Source organism: Monodelphis domestica, chromosome 1 (genome assembly GCF_027887165.1).
Source record: "Monodelphis domestica isolate mMonDom1 chromosome 1, mMonDom1.pri, whole genome shotgun sequence".
Lineage (NCBI taxonomy): Eukaryota > Metazoa > Chordata > Mammalia > Didelphimorphia > Didelphidae > Monodelphis > Monodelphis domestica.
In genome coordinates this window covers 513,423,785-513,441,670 of record NC_077227.1, presented here as the reverse complement: position 1 = coordinate 513,441,670, position 17,886 = coordinate 513,423,785, and the positions used below count along the sequence as shown (strand labels likewise).

At 35.6% G+C, this 17,886-nt stretch overlaps 1 protein-coding gene across 2 annotated transcripts in view; it reads left to right on the top strand.

Moving 5' to 3' along the window:
* Positions 1-17,886, top strand: part of DNAJC27 (DnaJ heat shock protein family (Hsp40) member C27) — a 64,391-nt gene that overhangs the window by 19,117 nt on the left and 27,388 nt on the right. For both annotated transcript variants that reach the window (XM_001370739.4, XM_056813133.1), the window contains one exon: positions 12,995-13,159. In XM_001370739.4, coding sequence (XP_001370776.1) covers positions 12,995-13,159 — 165 coding nt within the window. The remainder of the gene's footprint in view (positions 1-12,994; positions 13,160-17,886) is intronic.

Sequence of the window (17,886 nt, the reverse complement as noted above, 5' to 3'; positions counted from 1 at the left end):
ATGACAATCCTGTCAGGTGAGAAATATAAGTATTATTCCCATTTTACAATGAGGAAACTGAAACTTAAAGAGAGTTTAAATGATGCCCAGGATTGTTGGATAGTATCGTATAACTAATAAGCACCTGAGGTAGGATTTGAACCTGAATCTTTCTGACTTACTGTTGAAGTGTGTGGGTCCAGTCCTCCTGTGGGGGATTGGGGGTCCTTGGTGGTGTGACGGCATCAGCGTAATGAAGAAGACAGGAAGCAGTTACTGTTTCAGCCTGTAGCCAGGCATCACAAAAGACTGCTCTGCCTTGGTTCAGGTGTAAAAGTTAAAATTAAATATCAATAATAAAATATTCTATTTTAGGAGATTTATTAATGATCATTAGAAATCAAGGAATAAAGAGGATACAAAATAAAGACCACATGCCCATGGCTGATTAGCCATTTCAAAATCCCCACTCATGTGGTAGAGGCATGGAGAGAGAGAGAGGACTTACTTGTAAGCCAAGATGCAAGAAACAAGGCTGGGGACCTGCCTGTCAATCAAGAAGGTTCAAAATGGAATGTTCCCAGGAGAGGCAGTTGAAGGTCTGGCCACAGAGAGGGGAGGAAGCAGGATCTTAAAAACTTCTGACTGTCTCTGGCACTGGCAGTTGAGCCTGACTGAAGGGGAGAAGCTGAGAACTGATCCTGGTTAGCTTCTGTCGATGGGTGAAGGACCCTTGTAGGGCTGGCTTGGTTTTGGGCTTTCTGATCAAGGGAAAACCTCTGCTCTCTCAGATTTGACTGACCAAGAGTTGGAGGAAAGCCAAGCTGAAGGAGAGACTTTTCTTGGTGGCTCTGTGAAGAAGAAAGAAGATTTTATCTGTTGTCTTCCATTTCTGACTGACCCTCTGTCATAGTTGTGACTTCCCAAGCCCTCATAATCTTCATTTTAGATTAGGGACACCCTCATCCCTCTTACCTCAGTTTCCCATCCTATTTCCCAATAAACTCCATGACTTGAAAAGGAAAAGAAAAGAATATCTTATTAGTTCACTCAAGGGGGAGGGAAGAAGCCAAAGGTTTCAAGAAGAACTGGGAGGTGAGGGAGACAGGGAGAAGAGGATGAAGGAGGGAGGGATAGAGGGTAGGAGGAGGAGGTTAGGAAATATATTGATCCAGTAGGGATCAGTAGGCAAACCCCAGAGCATTCCCCTTTAACAGTATCCCCATATCTCTCTATCTGGGTAGTACCTCTACCACCATTGCAAATATGCAAGTGTGTTCCCATACTTAGTATCAGCACTCTCTAGTCATGAGCCAGAGCACATCAGTCATTGCAAGAGAAATAGTTTCCACAGATTACCTTTTTCTATTTCATTCACCACCACCATGCTCCCCAACAGGGCAAAAACATCCCTGCCTAATATCCCATCTACAGGAAGTACGTAATGACAGGAAGTCAGTGGGCCCTCGGGAATTGTAGATCTTTTTTAGGGTAACAGATTTTCAATTATACATTCCCCCTTGAGATCCGGTGGAAGACTGATCTCTCCAATGGATCTTATAAACATAACCAACTTTTAAATTACAATAATTTGGGGATAAAAGGGAAAAGAACAAAACCAATGATTTCTAGGTGCATTGACAAAAAGCCAGTTGGGGGCAGTCACCTTTGGCATAAGAGTATATATACAAAAACAAATGCATTCAACCCCAAATAATTCAAATCACCACATCCCAAAGTTCACTCTGGATCTTCTGGTGCCAGCTTGTGGTCTGTGGAGGCATCTTCATGATTCCTTCTCCAAACAGTTCACTTTCTGGATTTGTAGAGGTATCATGTTTCTTAACCTAAACTTACTCTCAAAAAGACTTTAAACTTTGCAATTTAGAATAATAACAACAATACATTTCCCCCTGGAGAGGGTGTTGAAAAACACAGGCATCACTTAGGAATGCAGGGCTGAGTTATGAGGTATATGAATCAATTGGCAAGAGAAATCAAAAACATCAAAAAAATCCAAATAAAAGAGAAAAAATAACTTCTGGATTAAATATAAAGTATCAAAGTCTTATGTATAAAAAAATCTAAGTAAAGGAAAATAAACCTATAACAAGTCTTTGAATCAGGGCTGACTTAAATTGATTTAAGCAAATATGCACTTACCCAATTAGTAGCCAGGACTACAGAAAGTTGCCATACTATAAGAGAGAAAATAGGGCTAGATTTTTGTGTGATAGGGAAGTGTTATTCCCTGGTCTGATTTTACCTTCACTCTCAGGGATAAGGGGAGCCAGGATGATAGCCAAACTTTGGTACTTGTTTGTGAGTATTTCACAAAGGAGTGTAGATACAAGGTGTCCAGTGTCTTAACAAATGTCAAGCACCACAACTGCGAGTCTCACACTAGGTAAGCCCTTTCGTATTGGCTTAGAAGTTTTTCAATCTTACCTGGATTGGTTTGGTCCTTTTTGACCTTGTGCTCCTTGGCACTGTGCTCCCCGACAGGGCCAAAAAGAGGGCAGGACCCTCCACGTCCCCACCTAATATCCCCTGTCTACTGTGAACTTTATATTACTCTACCCTACTTAGTCTAACAAAAATAGAAATGTCTACACCCATACTTAAGGATTAAGTATTTAGGAGGATGGCCTATGACAGACATGTGCTAGCAAATGACAAATCAGAAACAACTGACAGACCCCTGGGCTGTCCTAAGTCAAGCTTAAGCTACCATTGGTACATGTGAGATGCAGGAAAGTGATGTAAAAACCGTCTATATATTTTGCGTCACTTCCTCTCTCTGGCCTCTTTCTGTGGAGAGGTGGCTCTGGCTGCAGCTTGCTGAGTGTTAGGGCATCTTGGCGTGGTGGCAACTATTGTCTGGGGTTGGTGGTGAGTTTTCTTTGATACTATACTGGAAGAAGCTTAGTAGCCTAGTTCAGGTGAGGCATCTTCACTGAGCTCTCTTGTAGTTTAGGCTGATTCTTTTCTCCTTTACCTTCCAAACACCATCCTCTTAGAAAAGCCTCTAATCTTCAAAGACCTCATGGCGGAGGTCTTTGAACTCCCCCTGGCACAGGCCAGGCAGGAGAAATCCTATATCCTCTTTCTCTCTCTTCTCCTTAATTCCTTCCCTCTATATTAATTAAAAATCGCCATAAATTTCCAACTGACTTGGGCATTTTATTTGGAATTTTCTCTGGTGACCAAATTAATTTAGATTAGGTCACAACCCTAAAATTATCCTTACACTACGTAACGACAGGAAGTCAGTGGGCTCCCAGGAAATGTAGTTCTTTTTTTTAGGGTAATAGATTTTCAATTAAACACAGGCGTGGCTTTATTTTTATACCCTCATGGTTACCTTTCTACTTGGCACAGTTTCATTTTTCAAATACATGCTTCCTTACAGGTAATGGAATAGGTCATGCATTAGCTTTTTTTTTTTTAACCCTTACCTTCTGTCTTGGAGTCAATACTGTGTATTGGCTCCAAGGCAGAAGAGTGGTAAGGGCTAGGCAATGGGGATCAAGTGACTTGCCCAGGGTCACACACCTAGGAAGTGTCTGAGGTCAGATCATACATTAGCTTTTAACAAATCATTTGATTAACATTCTATGATTATCCTACATGCTTTAATTCCATAGATTCTAACAACAAATACGAAGCTTTTACAGAAGATGGATATTTTTTCTCTTCACAGGCAGCATAGCTTGAGGTCAGTTCCTTATTAACTCATGAGTTGCTTAGACATGTAGTTAAGCTAAGAGTTATTATTTGTTACTTTAATCAAATACACAATCAATCAAATTTCTAAGGATAATCAACACACAACACTGTTGTCAAGTCAGTGGGGTTAGAAGGTAATAAAACATAACCCAGTTTTAAGTATTTTCCCAATATCAGGCTTTAATTTTCTGATGTTTCACTAAGGTTTCCAAGGCATGTTGCCTAGTCTGTAGAGTTAACAAAACAATTCAGTGAAGTAGAATGTACCAATTTGTCCCTGAAGGCAATTAATATACCTGTCGTCCCTGGCCTGTACATGAGGGTGGAAAATCTAATACAGTTTTGTTAGAAGTTTATATCTAAAAAAGGGGTCTCATCTATGATCCTTTATCTAAATGGGTGCATAGGAATCCTTAGGTTTAACTTTATAAGTAGAATCTTTTGGTGATTTTCTGGGGTGATGGAGTGGGACATCTATTTCAACTCTGCAGGTATTTTGCTGTCATCTATTTTTCCTGGGGCTGGGTAAGAATAATAATCATAACAAGTCCAATAATAAGGGGGTGTTAATAAAAAGAAGAGTCACTCAGGGGGTCTGAGTGGGTGTTTCCATCCTTCCTGGGGGCCGCTTTGCAGTCCCCGGTTTCCACATGTCAAATAGTATGGATTTGATGGCTCCTGGCATCTCCTCCTTTTTTATCTTTTAATTGCAGTGACTAATTCTATTTGAACTTGACATAGGGTAGAGCCTAGTGATCTGATGACAACTGGAAAACAAAAAAGAATAAGAAAAAATAAGACAAGTAAATCCATAAGTGATAAGGGTATGAATCAAATCATTATGGGGGATAAAGGAAGAAACATCATCATCTTGAGCAAGACATTTGAAAAGTCTTGAGGGATAACATACACATCTGTAAGACCACTGAGAAAGTCAGTCATTGGTGTAAATTTGAAGGCAGAAGTACAATCAAAAGGTGCAAATCCTTGCTTGTCCACTCTTTCTTTTGCTTGGGCTGCAAGTGTCTTAATTTATTCCCAAGTTGGTAGAGCATCTTGAGTTGTTATTTTAGCACAGTATCTTTGTATCTGCATTCCTTTAATCGCCTTCCTGCTGGGATGTGTCATGTGGCTTATTGTTGGGATGGGAGTCATGGCAAGGACATGTAAATCTTTCTGGCCTTAACTTATATGATGAACATATTATGGTTCACGTAGAAGTGTTTATAGTAAAGACAGACTTGTTGATGTATAAAAAAAAACCTGGTTATTCTTCCAAAGAATTTATCCTAACCATCTGAACCACAAATCTTTCAGTTCTGATATAGTTACATTAGCATCTTATACAATTAATTAATCCAATTATTCATAATCATTGCATTACTAATTTAGTTTAACTAACTAACATATCAATTGTTGTGACTAAAAGGGAAGCATGTTCTTTAACCTGAACCTCTTTAAAATTCTGAATTTATAGTCTGGACTCTGCAGTTTTACAGATTAATTCACATAGGCAAACTGTCTGGGCAGTGCATTGTGCAGTTTCAACTAAAAAACCTTTTTTCTTGTCTGTTTCTAGGAAAGCTAATATTTTTTACTTAATAATAGTATATAGAAATGATAATAAAATAAACTTTTAAAATTCCCGTTACTCTTTACTTTAGTTGTAATATATCTTATTACCAGATCAAAATTTATTCTAGCTGTCAACTAACATCTCAGGACTTTCAAGTTTAGGTAAGATAGCTGATAACTTTTACCTGTTTAAAATGTTTTGCTGTATTAGTCCCTTAGTTGAAATGTAAAATAATTATAAGCACTTTGTTCTCCTTTCTGTGTGTAAGGGGTTAAATTACTTTTGCAAAAGGTTCCAAGGTTTTTTCTCACTGTTGGCTGCATTCCCAGGAAAAGTGTATTGCTGAGGAAAAACAACTATTCCTTTCTTTCTAATTTAACACTTGTTACAACACTTATAAAATCTGCATGTTTTTAAAACCTTGATATTAAATCACTCCCAATGGATATTAATTAAAAACATAACAACTTCCAAATTAAAAATGTTTGCTTAATATTCCAATTTTCCTTTCAAATCTTTGCTCAAAGAAGAATAACAGTACATGTAATTAAAGAACATCTCATTTTAAAATCCAAAATTTAAATCTTAAAAAGGTTCTCCACAATATACTATAACCTATGCCTAACTGAATTTGACACTTAAATGAAATAATATACTTTACTAGTCCTAATGATAAACAATTCTCTAACATTTCACCTTTAATTGATATACAATTATCACCATAAAATTACACTGTATCACATTACATTTTCAGACTAATTAGCAATTTTCCAAAGTTACCTATATAAATCTTTACTATTTAATCTAAGAGAATAGTCAAATTATGGGATAAATTTTCCCTTTATGTGTTCCAAATTATCTCTTGGATGGGCCCCTCCAAGATAAGGAAAAAGAAGACTTATGGAGCAGTCTGTCAAGTTTAGAGGCCAGAATTAATTACCCCCTTTCATGGAGGTCTCTGAAACATATTTTGTGAATGCTCAATTAGGAAAATATAGAGACAAGACTTGTAACTTGGATACACATAAAGACACGTAAAACAAACATGAAACACAGACTCAGGAAAGCATCCTTTTAAAAAGAAGTGAAAAAAATCCATCTTGCTTTTAAGAGCATCCTTTTAAAAAGAAATGAAAAAAATCCATCTTGCTTTTAAGAGATTTGTGCTTTTTATTGTCATCATTTTATTTTTATTTTTCTGATTTTTCATTGAACCAATTTGTATAAGTATGTTACTCTGAGTTCTTCATATTTAGCATTTTTTATAGTTTAGTCATATTACATTCACGTGCTACAGCTTATTTATTAATTCCCTATTCAATGGGCATCTACTTTATTAACAATCTTTACTACAGCAAAATGTCCCAACATTTTTTGTAATAACAAAAGCTGGAAATAAAATATTTATTTGATGATTAGATCATAGCTGAGCAAAATACATTATATGAGTGGCATATGAATGATAAATGTGAAGCATTCAGAGAAACCTGAAAATATCTGTATGAAGTGATACTGAGGAAAGTAAAATAAAAAGAAAACTCTTTATTACTGTAACAGTACAAATAAAGGCAATAAACCCTGGTTAGATCTATTTTGGTAATCTGGGTACCATACTATCAAAGCCATTGTACATGACCTTCTTTGAACAGTTGGTAAATCACAGAAGTAAAATGTATGATAGTCACAATCATACTGGTTGTGGTTTTGTTTAGCTTTCTTTGGGACATCTACTTGTGGAGGAGTTTATTTTGGATGTTTGCTAGGAAATGTTTGTTATGTCAAAACAAAATATAGCAGTAAATTTTTTTTTAAAGAAAGATGATTACTAAGTGGAGCCAAATTGTGAGGCCTCTTCAGTGTCATACTGAGTAGTTAATATTTAATCTTAGAGGGGGCTGGGTGGCTCAGTGGATGGAGAGCCAGGCCTAGAGATGAGAGGTCCTAGGTTCAACTCTGGCCTCAGATATTTCCCATCTGTGTGCCTTTGAGCAAGTCACTTAACCCCCATTGCTTAGCCTGTATCACTCTTCTGCCTTGGAACCAATTTACAATATTGATTCTAAGATGTAAAGTAAGATTTTAAGAAAAAATTAATCTTAGAAGCAATAAGAAGTCACTAAAGGCTTTTGAGCCATGGAATGGCATAGTCAGATCTGGGACAGATTGGATTGTAGTTATATGGACTCAAAATAAAAGTAGTGACTGAGGAAGTGAAGAGAAAGGGAAAGGAAAGATAAGAGAGAGATTGTGTTACAGTTCTCAGGGCTCCACAACTGGTTGAATGTAAGGGTTGAAGGAGAAAGAAGACTCAAAAAATAATTCTGAGTTCTGAGTCTGGCTGATCAGGAGAATGGAGGAACTCACAACTAAAGTAGCAGTTGGAAAAAGAATAGATTTAGGGAGAAAGATGATAACTTCCTTTTTTTGGTCATGCTGCATAGGAGGTCTGATGGAACATTCATGTGGATATATATTCCAAGACGGAAGGTAAGGGTTTAAAATATATATACATATATATATATATTTTTTTTTAAAACCCTTACCTTTGTGACAAGGAAATCACTTTAAAAGACTGATATATATTCATTTAAGGTCGCCAAGGAATCAGCTATGTAATTCCTAAATGAAAACTTAAGTCAGCCGTCAATCTTTTATGGAATTTAATTACAATAGGAGGAAGTAATTAGAGAGAGAGAGAGGGAAAGGGGAGAGAAGGAAATAGGGCTTAAATACCCCTTCTGTTTAGGCTGGGCCAAAAGGCCCAAGCCCTTAGATAGCTGGGGCAAAGAAAAGAGATCAGTCCCTATCACTCACGTGACCAAAATGGAGAAACAGTCTCAGAGGCCCCCACTTTCAGCTTCCTTCAGAGCAAGCTTCTCAGAGCACACACCAACCACACCGACCAACTTCTCAACCACCACCCCGAGTCCTTCAGACTCCCCTATCTTTAAGGAAACCATCCAAGTTGCCTCCCCTCAGTCCTCACATCTACCAATCACCTGTCCATCAATTTCCCTGTGCCAATGGAGGCTCTAGCTTAAACCCAGGACCGCCCAGAGGTCTCTGGCTTTTGCACATGTCTGTTGAAGGTCATATTTTCAAATAATTAAATCTTTGATCCTTTGCTACAGCCCTTTCTAAATCCTGTTAACCTGAGTAGGGTAGAGATTGGAATAATTAAATTTTGATCTAGGCTGCAGCCCTTACTCAATCCTGTTAGGACTGAATAGGGTGGAGATTGATTCCAAGTATCTCCATTGTATCAATTCTAAAATCAATCATGACTCAAAGAAATTCCTGTTCTATGCTTAAGCATAGGTCAAAGTCCTTTCCATTGTTCAGCAAAAGGTTTCTGTCCTAAAGTAATCTTAAGAAGGTAGGAGAAGGAACCTCCCATGCCAATGGGGTTCACATTCCAATAGTCAAGACCCACTATCAATAGGAAATTTTTCAAGTATGAAATTTCCCAATGGGGAAATTTCCAACATTTATAAGTCTAAGAAATTTTGAGGTTTACACCTTCCATCTTGGAATCAATACTGTGTATTGGTTCCAAGGCAGAAGAGTGGTAAGAGCTAGGCAATGGGGGTTAAGTGACTTGCCCAAGGTCACACAGTTGGCAAGTATCTGAGGCCAGATTTGAACCTAAGAGCTCCTTTCTCTAGACCTGGCTCTCAATCCACCGTGCTACCCCCTCATGTGGATATTTTTGAAAAGCAGTTGTGATGACTGAAGTTGAGGTGAGATTTGAGCTATGTGTAGCCTTGGGTGTTAGCATGGAGATGATACCTGAATCCATGGGAACATGATCTCTTGAAGATTTTAGGTAGAAAGAAGAGATCATCTGGGATACTCGTGATTATGGAATGGAATTTGAATGGAGATATGTCAGAGAAGGAGCATTCAGTCAGGTAGGAGTAGACATTAGAACAGTGTTATAGAATTACAGAATCAGTAGAAATTCCTTAAATCCTTAAACACCCACCAATCTGTTTCAATCTAGTGGCCTAGAACATTTCCAGCCAATGAAGCCCCTATTCCATGAAATATTTCCCTTCTTAAAAGTCAAAACTACTCTCTCCCTACCAAGTCCCAAACTAGCATTCCCTAATATACATAAGACTTATCATCTGCAATAACCCTGTCAGCCCTCTACTTGTCTCTGATAGCTTAGATTACCTAACTAAACATTGATTCTTCCCTCACAATGTCTTTACTTACTATAATAGTTTATTCACTCATACTATACTATCCGAACCTCTTACCAAGGACTTATTTCTGGTCATCTGCCTTATGTCTTAGAAAGCCATATTTAGAATGTTACCTGAGAGGAATTTTCAAGGGAGAGACTTCCCTAGAGAATTTGGGTACCATATCTTTTTGCTCACCAGTTTTCAAATATGCATTCAATTCAATTGATCAACTTTAGTGATAGAGTTAGCACTTTCTGATAGATACTCAACTTTAGATAAGTACATTAGGCCAAATTATATTAACTTGATACCTAGGCCTGGCCTGCAAGCTAGAGTTTCCTCCTCTCTCTGATTTTAGAGATTTATATTCTGGTGTCATTCCTCAGGCTTGCTTTTGTGAAGAACAAACTGCAGTAAGCCTACCAAGCTTGAGGTTAAAATGTTTTTTTCCTAGAAATGGCACAAGTGGTATTTTTTGCACATAAGTTATGAAGATAGAATTATCTCTTTGTCTATTTTAATGACATCAAGCAGCAACTTGTAACTCAGTAACTTATAATTTAATCAAGAACCCAAAACACCCCTACTCAACACTTAAGTAAGAAAGGTCACAAGTCAAATACTCTCACCTCCAAAGGGGACTGCCTAGCCCTGGGTAGGACTAAGAAAATTGAAAGACTGCAATTGGTTTCTGTGAAGAAGGGGGAGAGATGAAATAAATTGGAAAATGGAGTATAAAAGAGACCAACACAGGCTGTAGAGGATGGCCTTCTACCATTCCTTTCCTGGTGTTTAGAGAGATTGGTTCTGGAGATTCCTGGCTTGACTTTGGAGGAGACTCTTTCCTTGGATCTTGCATCAGTTTGCTGGGTGAGTGGCTCAGGCTGTAGAGTAGGCTGTGCTGGTGGACTTCTGGTTGAAGACTCCACATGGAGATTGGAGATCAAGACCTGAGGAAGCCTTCTGCTGGGGTCCTAAACAGGACTTCACTTTGCTGGAGAAGCTTTTAGGGCTGGTAGGCTTGTTAAGAATCTGTCTCTTTATCTACATTTCCCACTTTCACTCTTTCCACCTCTTTATAAATAAAAGCTGCTAAAAGTCATTTTGACTTAAGCTATAATATTTTAAAATCAGCAACCACAATATTACTTTACAACTCTCCTATTGAATCAAAAACCGCAATTTTAAATCTTACAAAGTAGAAGCCCTTTCCTCTTTTTCTTGCTCTGTAATTTACTGATAGGAATGGGGACTGAAACTATGATTTCAGTGGTGTAGGAAGCTCCTGAAAGAAGAAATGCCTTAAGCACCTTCTTTGCAACTTGAGAGGGGTTAGGTAGGGTTACCTAAGATGCTGTCAAAGGTAGGATTTTGAACCTAAAAAGGCATCTTCCTGGCTTTGAAGTGGGTTCTCTAGCTACTATTTCATGATATCTCACTTAACTTACTGGTAATTCAATTAATTTTGTTTTTTAAAAATGTCTTACTACTGCCATTAAAAAAAACAAACAAACAACTTTAGTCACTTCCTGATAACCTTGCCATAAAACTGCCTTTTATACAAAAAAAAACAAACAAACAGTTAAGCAAAGTCAGTTGATAGTAAATGCAACATTCCACACTTCATTGGCCAGAACCTTTTTGCTAAGTGGAAATGAAGTGTGTTTTTTTATTGATCATCTGGAAACAAGATCGGTTGCATATAATCTAAATTTTAGGGTTTTCATTTGCATCATTGTGCGTGTTGTCCTCTGGGCTCTACCTTCTTCCTTGTATTGGAACAGAGAAGTCTTCCCAAGCCTGTCCAAACTTAACTTCAGCCATGCATTAATGTAAAGAGCTACACAGGGGGGCCATTGGTCACTCTAGTGTTATGTTGTATTTCTTATAAATATTAATTTTAGGTATTCATGAGACATGATTGAAGAATACTATAAATCTCTTAAAATGGAAATAATTTGGCCATCGTCTGTTTATATATTTTATGGAGGGCTATTGAAGATAAACACTATTTAAAGCAGTATGCCAGAGAAGCAGCAAAAAAAGCACTTGACTTGAAGGTAATAGATTTGAAGTTCTGGCTTTGAATCTTCTTACTACATAATCCTGAACTAAGAGACTGAGGGTTAGTTTCTTTTTCTAAGGAGATAATACTTGATGATTATTTATACCTTGCCAGGTTCTTGTAGGGATTGTGCTTTATAAACTATAACAAAACAAGGAAAGGAAAGCTGTTTACCATGGGAAAATTTTTGCTAACTTCATAGCCATCTATGACAATGTTAAATTAATAATAATTTCATTAAAAAATAAAATGTGATTCCTGAAAAATTTATGTGAAACAATGCAAAAAAGTGATTGTGAATCATCATGCATATAACTCTATACTTTTGCTTCTTGCTGTTTATTTAAAAAAAAAAAAGGAAGGCTATGGATGCTAACCCTGAGTACCTATAGTGCCTGGCACAGAGTACATGCTTAGTCATAAAAGATAATATCATTGTAAACCATTATATTTTTCCTGAAATTTATGCCATATTTACATAGTTGTGGGCAGTGAACAGATTTTTTTGGTTTTGTTTACTTTATATCACTATATATCTTTTCATGTTTCTTTGGATTCTTCATACTTGTGCTATGATACTTTGACACAACCATATTTCATTGCTGTTTTATGGGAACCCCAGAAGTCTTCTATTCCAGCAGTCTCATTTTGCAGATGAAGAAATCAAGTCCCATGAGATTAAATCATGTAGGTAGAAATCATCAGAGACACAATTTAAATCCAAGTCCTTTGATTCCAGATTCAGCATTCTTTCTTGTATTGTTCTGTATTTAGCTATTCCCCAATCAATGAGCACAAAGTTTGTTTCCAGTTATTTATTTTTGTAGATTGTGTTTTAAAAAATATTTTGGCATAAATTGATCTTTTCTTCCTATGTTACCTCAGGATAGAAACTGAGTAGTAGAATCATTGGCTTAAAGGGTATGAATATTTTGGTAACTTTCATTGTATAATTCAGTATTGCTTAAGAAAAACTAATTTAGGGTTTGTTTTTCCATATAATCACACAAAAAGTGAACTTTTTCATCTTTGTCAATTTGCTGGGTGTAGGATGATATTTCAGTTGTTTAAATTTGTATTTCTCTAATTATTAGCTCAAATTTTTAAAATTCTTAGTTATTTCAATTATTTCAATTTTATTTTAACTTTGTTATTGAACACAGTGTTAGTTCATAATTAGAATTTTGAACATTCAAACATTATTTGTAGTTTATGCTTCTTTTGTCAAAATTTGCCTATTTTGTCCTTTGATCACACTTTCCAGATTTGTATCATTTCCTTATAGATTTAGGATTTCAGAACTAAAAAAAAAAAAAGTTTAATGTGGACTTTTTCTTGTTTAACAATGCCTCTCTTCTTGTTATTCTGATCGCAGTGCTTTTGTTTGTGAAAAACTATGAAATTTTTGGAACAGCTTAGAAACCTAAATATAAGCTTTTACCTTTTTTATAGGTTCGAAATGAATTTTACAAGGACACACAGGGTGTCATCCTAGTTTATGATGTTAGCCAGAAGGACTCTTTTGAGGCTCTTGATGGCTGGCTGGCAGAAATGAAGCAAGAACTTGGACCTCATGGAAGCATGGAAAATATTATATTTACAGTCTGTGCCAATAAGGTAATTACATTGGAACCAAACATATCAAAGTGGATCAAAGATAAACAAGTGGACAGAAAACAATTTTATCAGTATTATATTATTCTAGAGATTTGGCAACATTTTAAGTGATTTGCCAGTGTTCTGAAAAGGAAAGTATGGTGGTAACTGTGATATCCTTAAGCAAGAAAAGGAATGTCTTGAAGATCAAGTGCACATACTGTCTAAAAATCATTGGAGGTCAGATGTTAACTCTGCTGCTGAAACAGCAGTCTAGGGGAAGTATGTAAACTCCTAGATCTTCTGAGGTAAAAGTGTCAGACCTGTGCCCTGAGGGCAGCATCTCCTTTCCCTCGCCCATACTTTTCCAGAGGAGCTGGAACCATTAAAATATATTTGGGAAAAGATTAATAAATTAAAATACAATAAAATATCATGTTAATTTATGACTTTCTAAGTCAGTTACAGTTTACATTTCAGTTTAATATCACTAAAGAATCAAACAGTTTTAAAACAGACTCTCAAGATAGCTGCTATTGGAAAACTTTACCAGGAGTATTGTGATTACCATTATAGCCTTGATATTACACCTAACGCTTTGCTTCCAAAGTACCTTTAAGGGAAAGACTACTTTGGAGATCATCTCAATAGAGTATTGCATTTGCACTGTGGGGTCCATTTCATAGTTATTTGCGGCTGTTCCTTACTGAATCATATTGATTTGGGATTTTATGAGAAATGTGGAAGAGAAGAAAACTAGAGAAAAGAGGAATTTTATCAATTTTACTTTATTTTTTATTTTTCTGGGCCTTCACATGTCTAGTTTCTAGAGAATGTTGTAATGAATAGAGTTATGGACTTGAAATCAGTGAGGCCTATATTCAAATCTTTCCTTCTGTCATTCCTAACTCTGTAACCCCAAGCATGTTAATGCCTAATTAATTAATGTGACTTAACTTTGATTCTCAGTTTTCTCAACTCTAATTGACGATATAAAAATACCTATACTTCCTACCTACCTCAGAGGGTTGTTGACTGCCAGTTTTAGCATTCCTGGATGGAGTGAATAAATCTATGTCATCTTTTAACACAAAATTTTTTAGTCTAATACAAAGCCTCTCCTTTTCATTAAATTTGTCTATCTCTGAAACTTTTAGTCTTTGAGGTTAGATGCCCAAGACCTAATACATTTGACTAGTAGGTTACCCATAAAACCTTTCTATGCCTATTCATGACCTATTAAAAACCAAGTCCAGTGCATAGGCATAGTCAGCTGATAATTTTAAATAGGATTTACATGAGTTATGGTAGGAACAGTAGCTTTACTTCACTTGCTTTTCCTTGCTCTCTTGTGAGTTAGGTTGTTTTTTCCTAAAAGATATTGAAATGGTGCTGAGTCTATTTCTCAAGGACATCAGGGAAAAGAGGAAAATATTGTTCTAAGACATTTAACAACTCTCTCTGTGGTGGCAAAGAACTGGAAATTGAGGAATTCCATTGATTGGGGAGTGGCTGAACAAATTGTGGTATATGATTTTGATAAAATGATGCCATTTACACTATAAGAAACAATGAGCAGGTTAATTTTTTTTAAACTTGGAAAGACCCACATGAAATAATGAAGTGTGGAATGAGTAGAACCACGGGGACATTACATATAGCTATAGAATTAGTATTTGAAGAATAACTTGTGAATGTCTACCTCCAGAGAATGAACTGAAAATAGAAACATGAGGCACAATCTATATATAAACATCTTTTTGTCAGGTAACACCTTCTAAAATATAGAGAGGCGAGAAAGAGATTGAGATTTCTGAAAATAAATTGTATTAAATAATTAAAAATTTAAAAAAGCTTTTGGCATAGAGATAGTAAGGCCTGGGTGCAAACACTTCCTGGGTCTCAGACATTTCCTAGCTATGTGACCCTGGGCAAGTCACTTAACCCTCATTGCCTAACTTTTGTTGCTCTTTTGCCTTGGAACCAATACATACTATTGATTCTAAAATATATGTATATATATAAATAAAATTAGAGAAAATTTTAGAGAATAGACACATTAGTTGATACTCTGTAAGTAGAGAGAATGAATAGAACTCGTAGAAATCTCCACTCTAATTCTCCAAGGCATAGAATTGTTAAACAGCAGAATTACAAAGATAAATAAAAATTTACCAAACATTGAGAGAAAAAAAATCTGACCAATTATTTCTAAAAAGAAACAGGAAAAGACACAAAATTGGACTGGTTTTAAAATGTAACATTAACATGACTGTTAATAAGATATGCAATGCTGTTTGCAAACAAAAGAATATATTTCAAAAACAAAACTTTGAAGAATTTATTAACAAATCCACAAATAAGCAAGAAAGGGAGAATTGTAATTAGAATGATAAGTTCTTAAAATAATATGTTTTAAATCCTCTTGTAATAATATATGGTAAGACTTCAATATGAATACCTTGAATTACAATAATAGTAACTACTGATATAATAATTTAATGTTTTCCAAATATTTTAAATACATTATTTCATGTATATTTAGAAATAAAATATATATACTTCTATTTCTAATAGTCATAATCAAATTGGTGTTTGAGTAAAAGTGTGTTATGCTTAATACAAAAGAGTGCAAAACATAAAAATATGTCCCTATTTATTAATAAAAAGATACTTAGTTACATGACCAACAAGATGGAGAAAGACATTTTTTTTCTAGTTGATCTCTAATGCTTTTCTCTTTTAACAAGGAATTATGTGTCAGATTTAGAGCAATTACAAACTCCATAGGCCAAGAAATGAAGAAGCCAATCAAGATAATTACTTTAAAAATTAATGATGAAAATCACTAATTCCTAACAGGCTCACTGTAATGCTGTTTGCAAACAAAAGATCAAATAATACTGGCTTAAGAGGCCTATTTCTCAGCTACTGCTATATTCTCTACCAGGACACCTTGGCTCTTACCCCACTATTCTGTGGCTATAGTAGTAGACCTTAATTCTGCCATCTTAGGGAAGTAGGGAAGGTATAAGAAGATAGGACCATACCCTTCCTGGGACATTTGTTCATCCTACTCATGTAGGGTACCAACACACATAGCTGCTTGAAGGAAAGATTAAAATCCATTGCTTTCTCCTCAGAAGTTATTTGGGGCAGTAATAGAAGCCAATGGCAAGTCAATTCCTCCTCAGAGGAGGCTGAAATAGCTTTGAGGTCTAGCCCCAGGAACCTCATCATCAAAGAGGAAGGACTCAGAAAGTGAATGATAGAGGAATATAAGGAAAAAAGACTAAAACTTCAAAAGATCTCAGGAGAAAGAAAACATTGTTAAAATCAGGACACAAGCAGATAAATCATCAGGGTTGATTAAAAAAAAAAACCAGAAAGCAGGTTGAAAATACTGCAAATGTCTCTCAATAAATATTACAAGACAAAGGAAATTAGACCAATACCTTATGAAACTCAAAAAGGTCCCTATGAATTTCCAAGAGAGCATGGTAATGCAATTGGATATTTAGACATGGGGGACATTAAAAAATTATATATCACCAAAAGTACCCATCCAAAAACAAAAACAAGAATCATATTCACACAGGCTAGAAGCTTTCCCAATAAATACAGGGGTAAATCAAGGATGGCCCTTGTCCCTGCTATTGTTTGATACTAGCTCTAGAAAAGCTAATAATAACAGTAGGACATGAAAAGGGACACCTAGATAGTGCAATGGATAGTGCTGGGCCTAGAGTCAGGAAATCCTAAGTTCAAATTCAGTCTCAGATACTAGCTGTGTGACCCTGTCCAAGACACTTATTTAACCCTGTTGGCCTCAGTTCTTCATTTGTAAAATGAGCTGGAGAAGGAAATGGCAAATGACTCCAGTGTCTTTGCCAAGAAACCACAAATGGTCATGAAGAGTTGGATACAACTGAAATGACTTAATAATAACACTAACAACAAAGAAAAGGAATTAAAGGGAATAAAGAAGTAAAGACAGATATTTTCCTCTTTTCTTATGGCATAATGGCTTATTAGAAAAATCAAGAGAGAAACTGTGAAAATTCACATCTTCAACAAAATTGCAGACTATTAAATAATACCATACAGATCAACAGCATTTACATACAATGGTGTGGTCCTAAAAACATATAAAAATTATAAACTGCACCAAGACTTTTAAAAATGATCCTTTGTAATTACAACAAAATCTAAGAGGTAGTCTTATTTTATAAAGAAAGAGAAATAAAGAGAAATCCAATTTCAGAATAATTACAAAATGGGTAAGAAACAGGAATCTTTCTACTAAAATATTTCCAATATTTGTATAGATTCAATTACAAAATTGTCCTTAAAGAAACAATGAACACCTTAAATTTTTGGAGAAATATTCAATCTCAGTGGCTGGGCTCAATCAATAAAATAAAAATGACAACACTACCAAAGTTAATTTCAGGATTAATGCTATACCACTCAGACTACCAAAGGAATACTTTACAGAGCTAGATAAAAGCATAACATTCATTTGGAGAAACAATATATTTTGTTTATTAAATGGAATAATTAAAAAGGGGGCAATGAAATTATAGTAGAAATTTCAGACCTCAAACTATATTATCAAGTAGCAGTCATCATAGTCATTTGATATTGGGTAAAAAGTAGAATGAAAACTCTTAAGGAGAAATCAGAAATATAAAACTCAACAAAATGACACTATTCAGTAAACATGAAAATGAATTAGTATCCTTTCT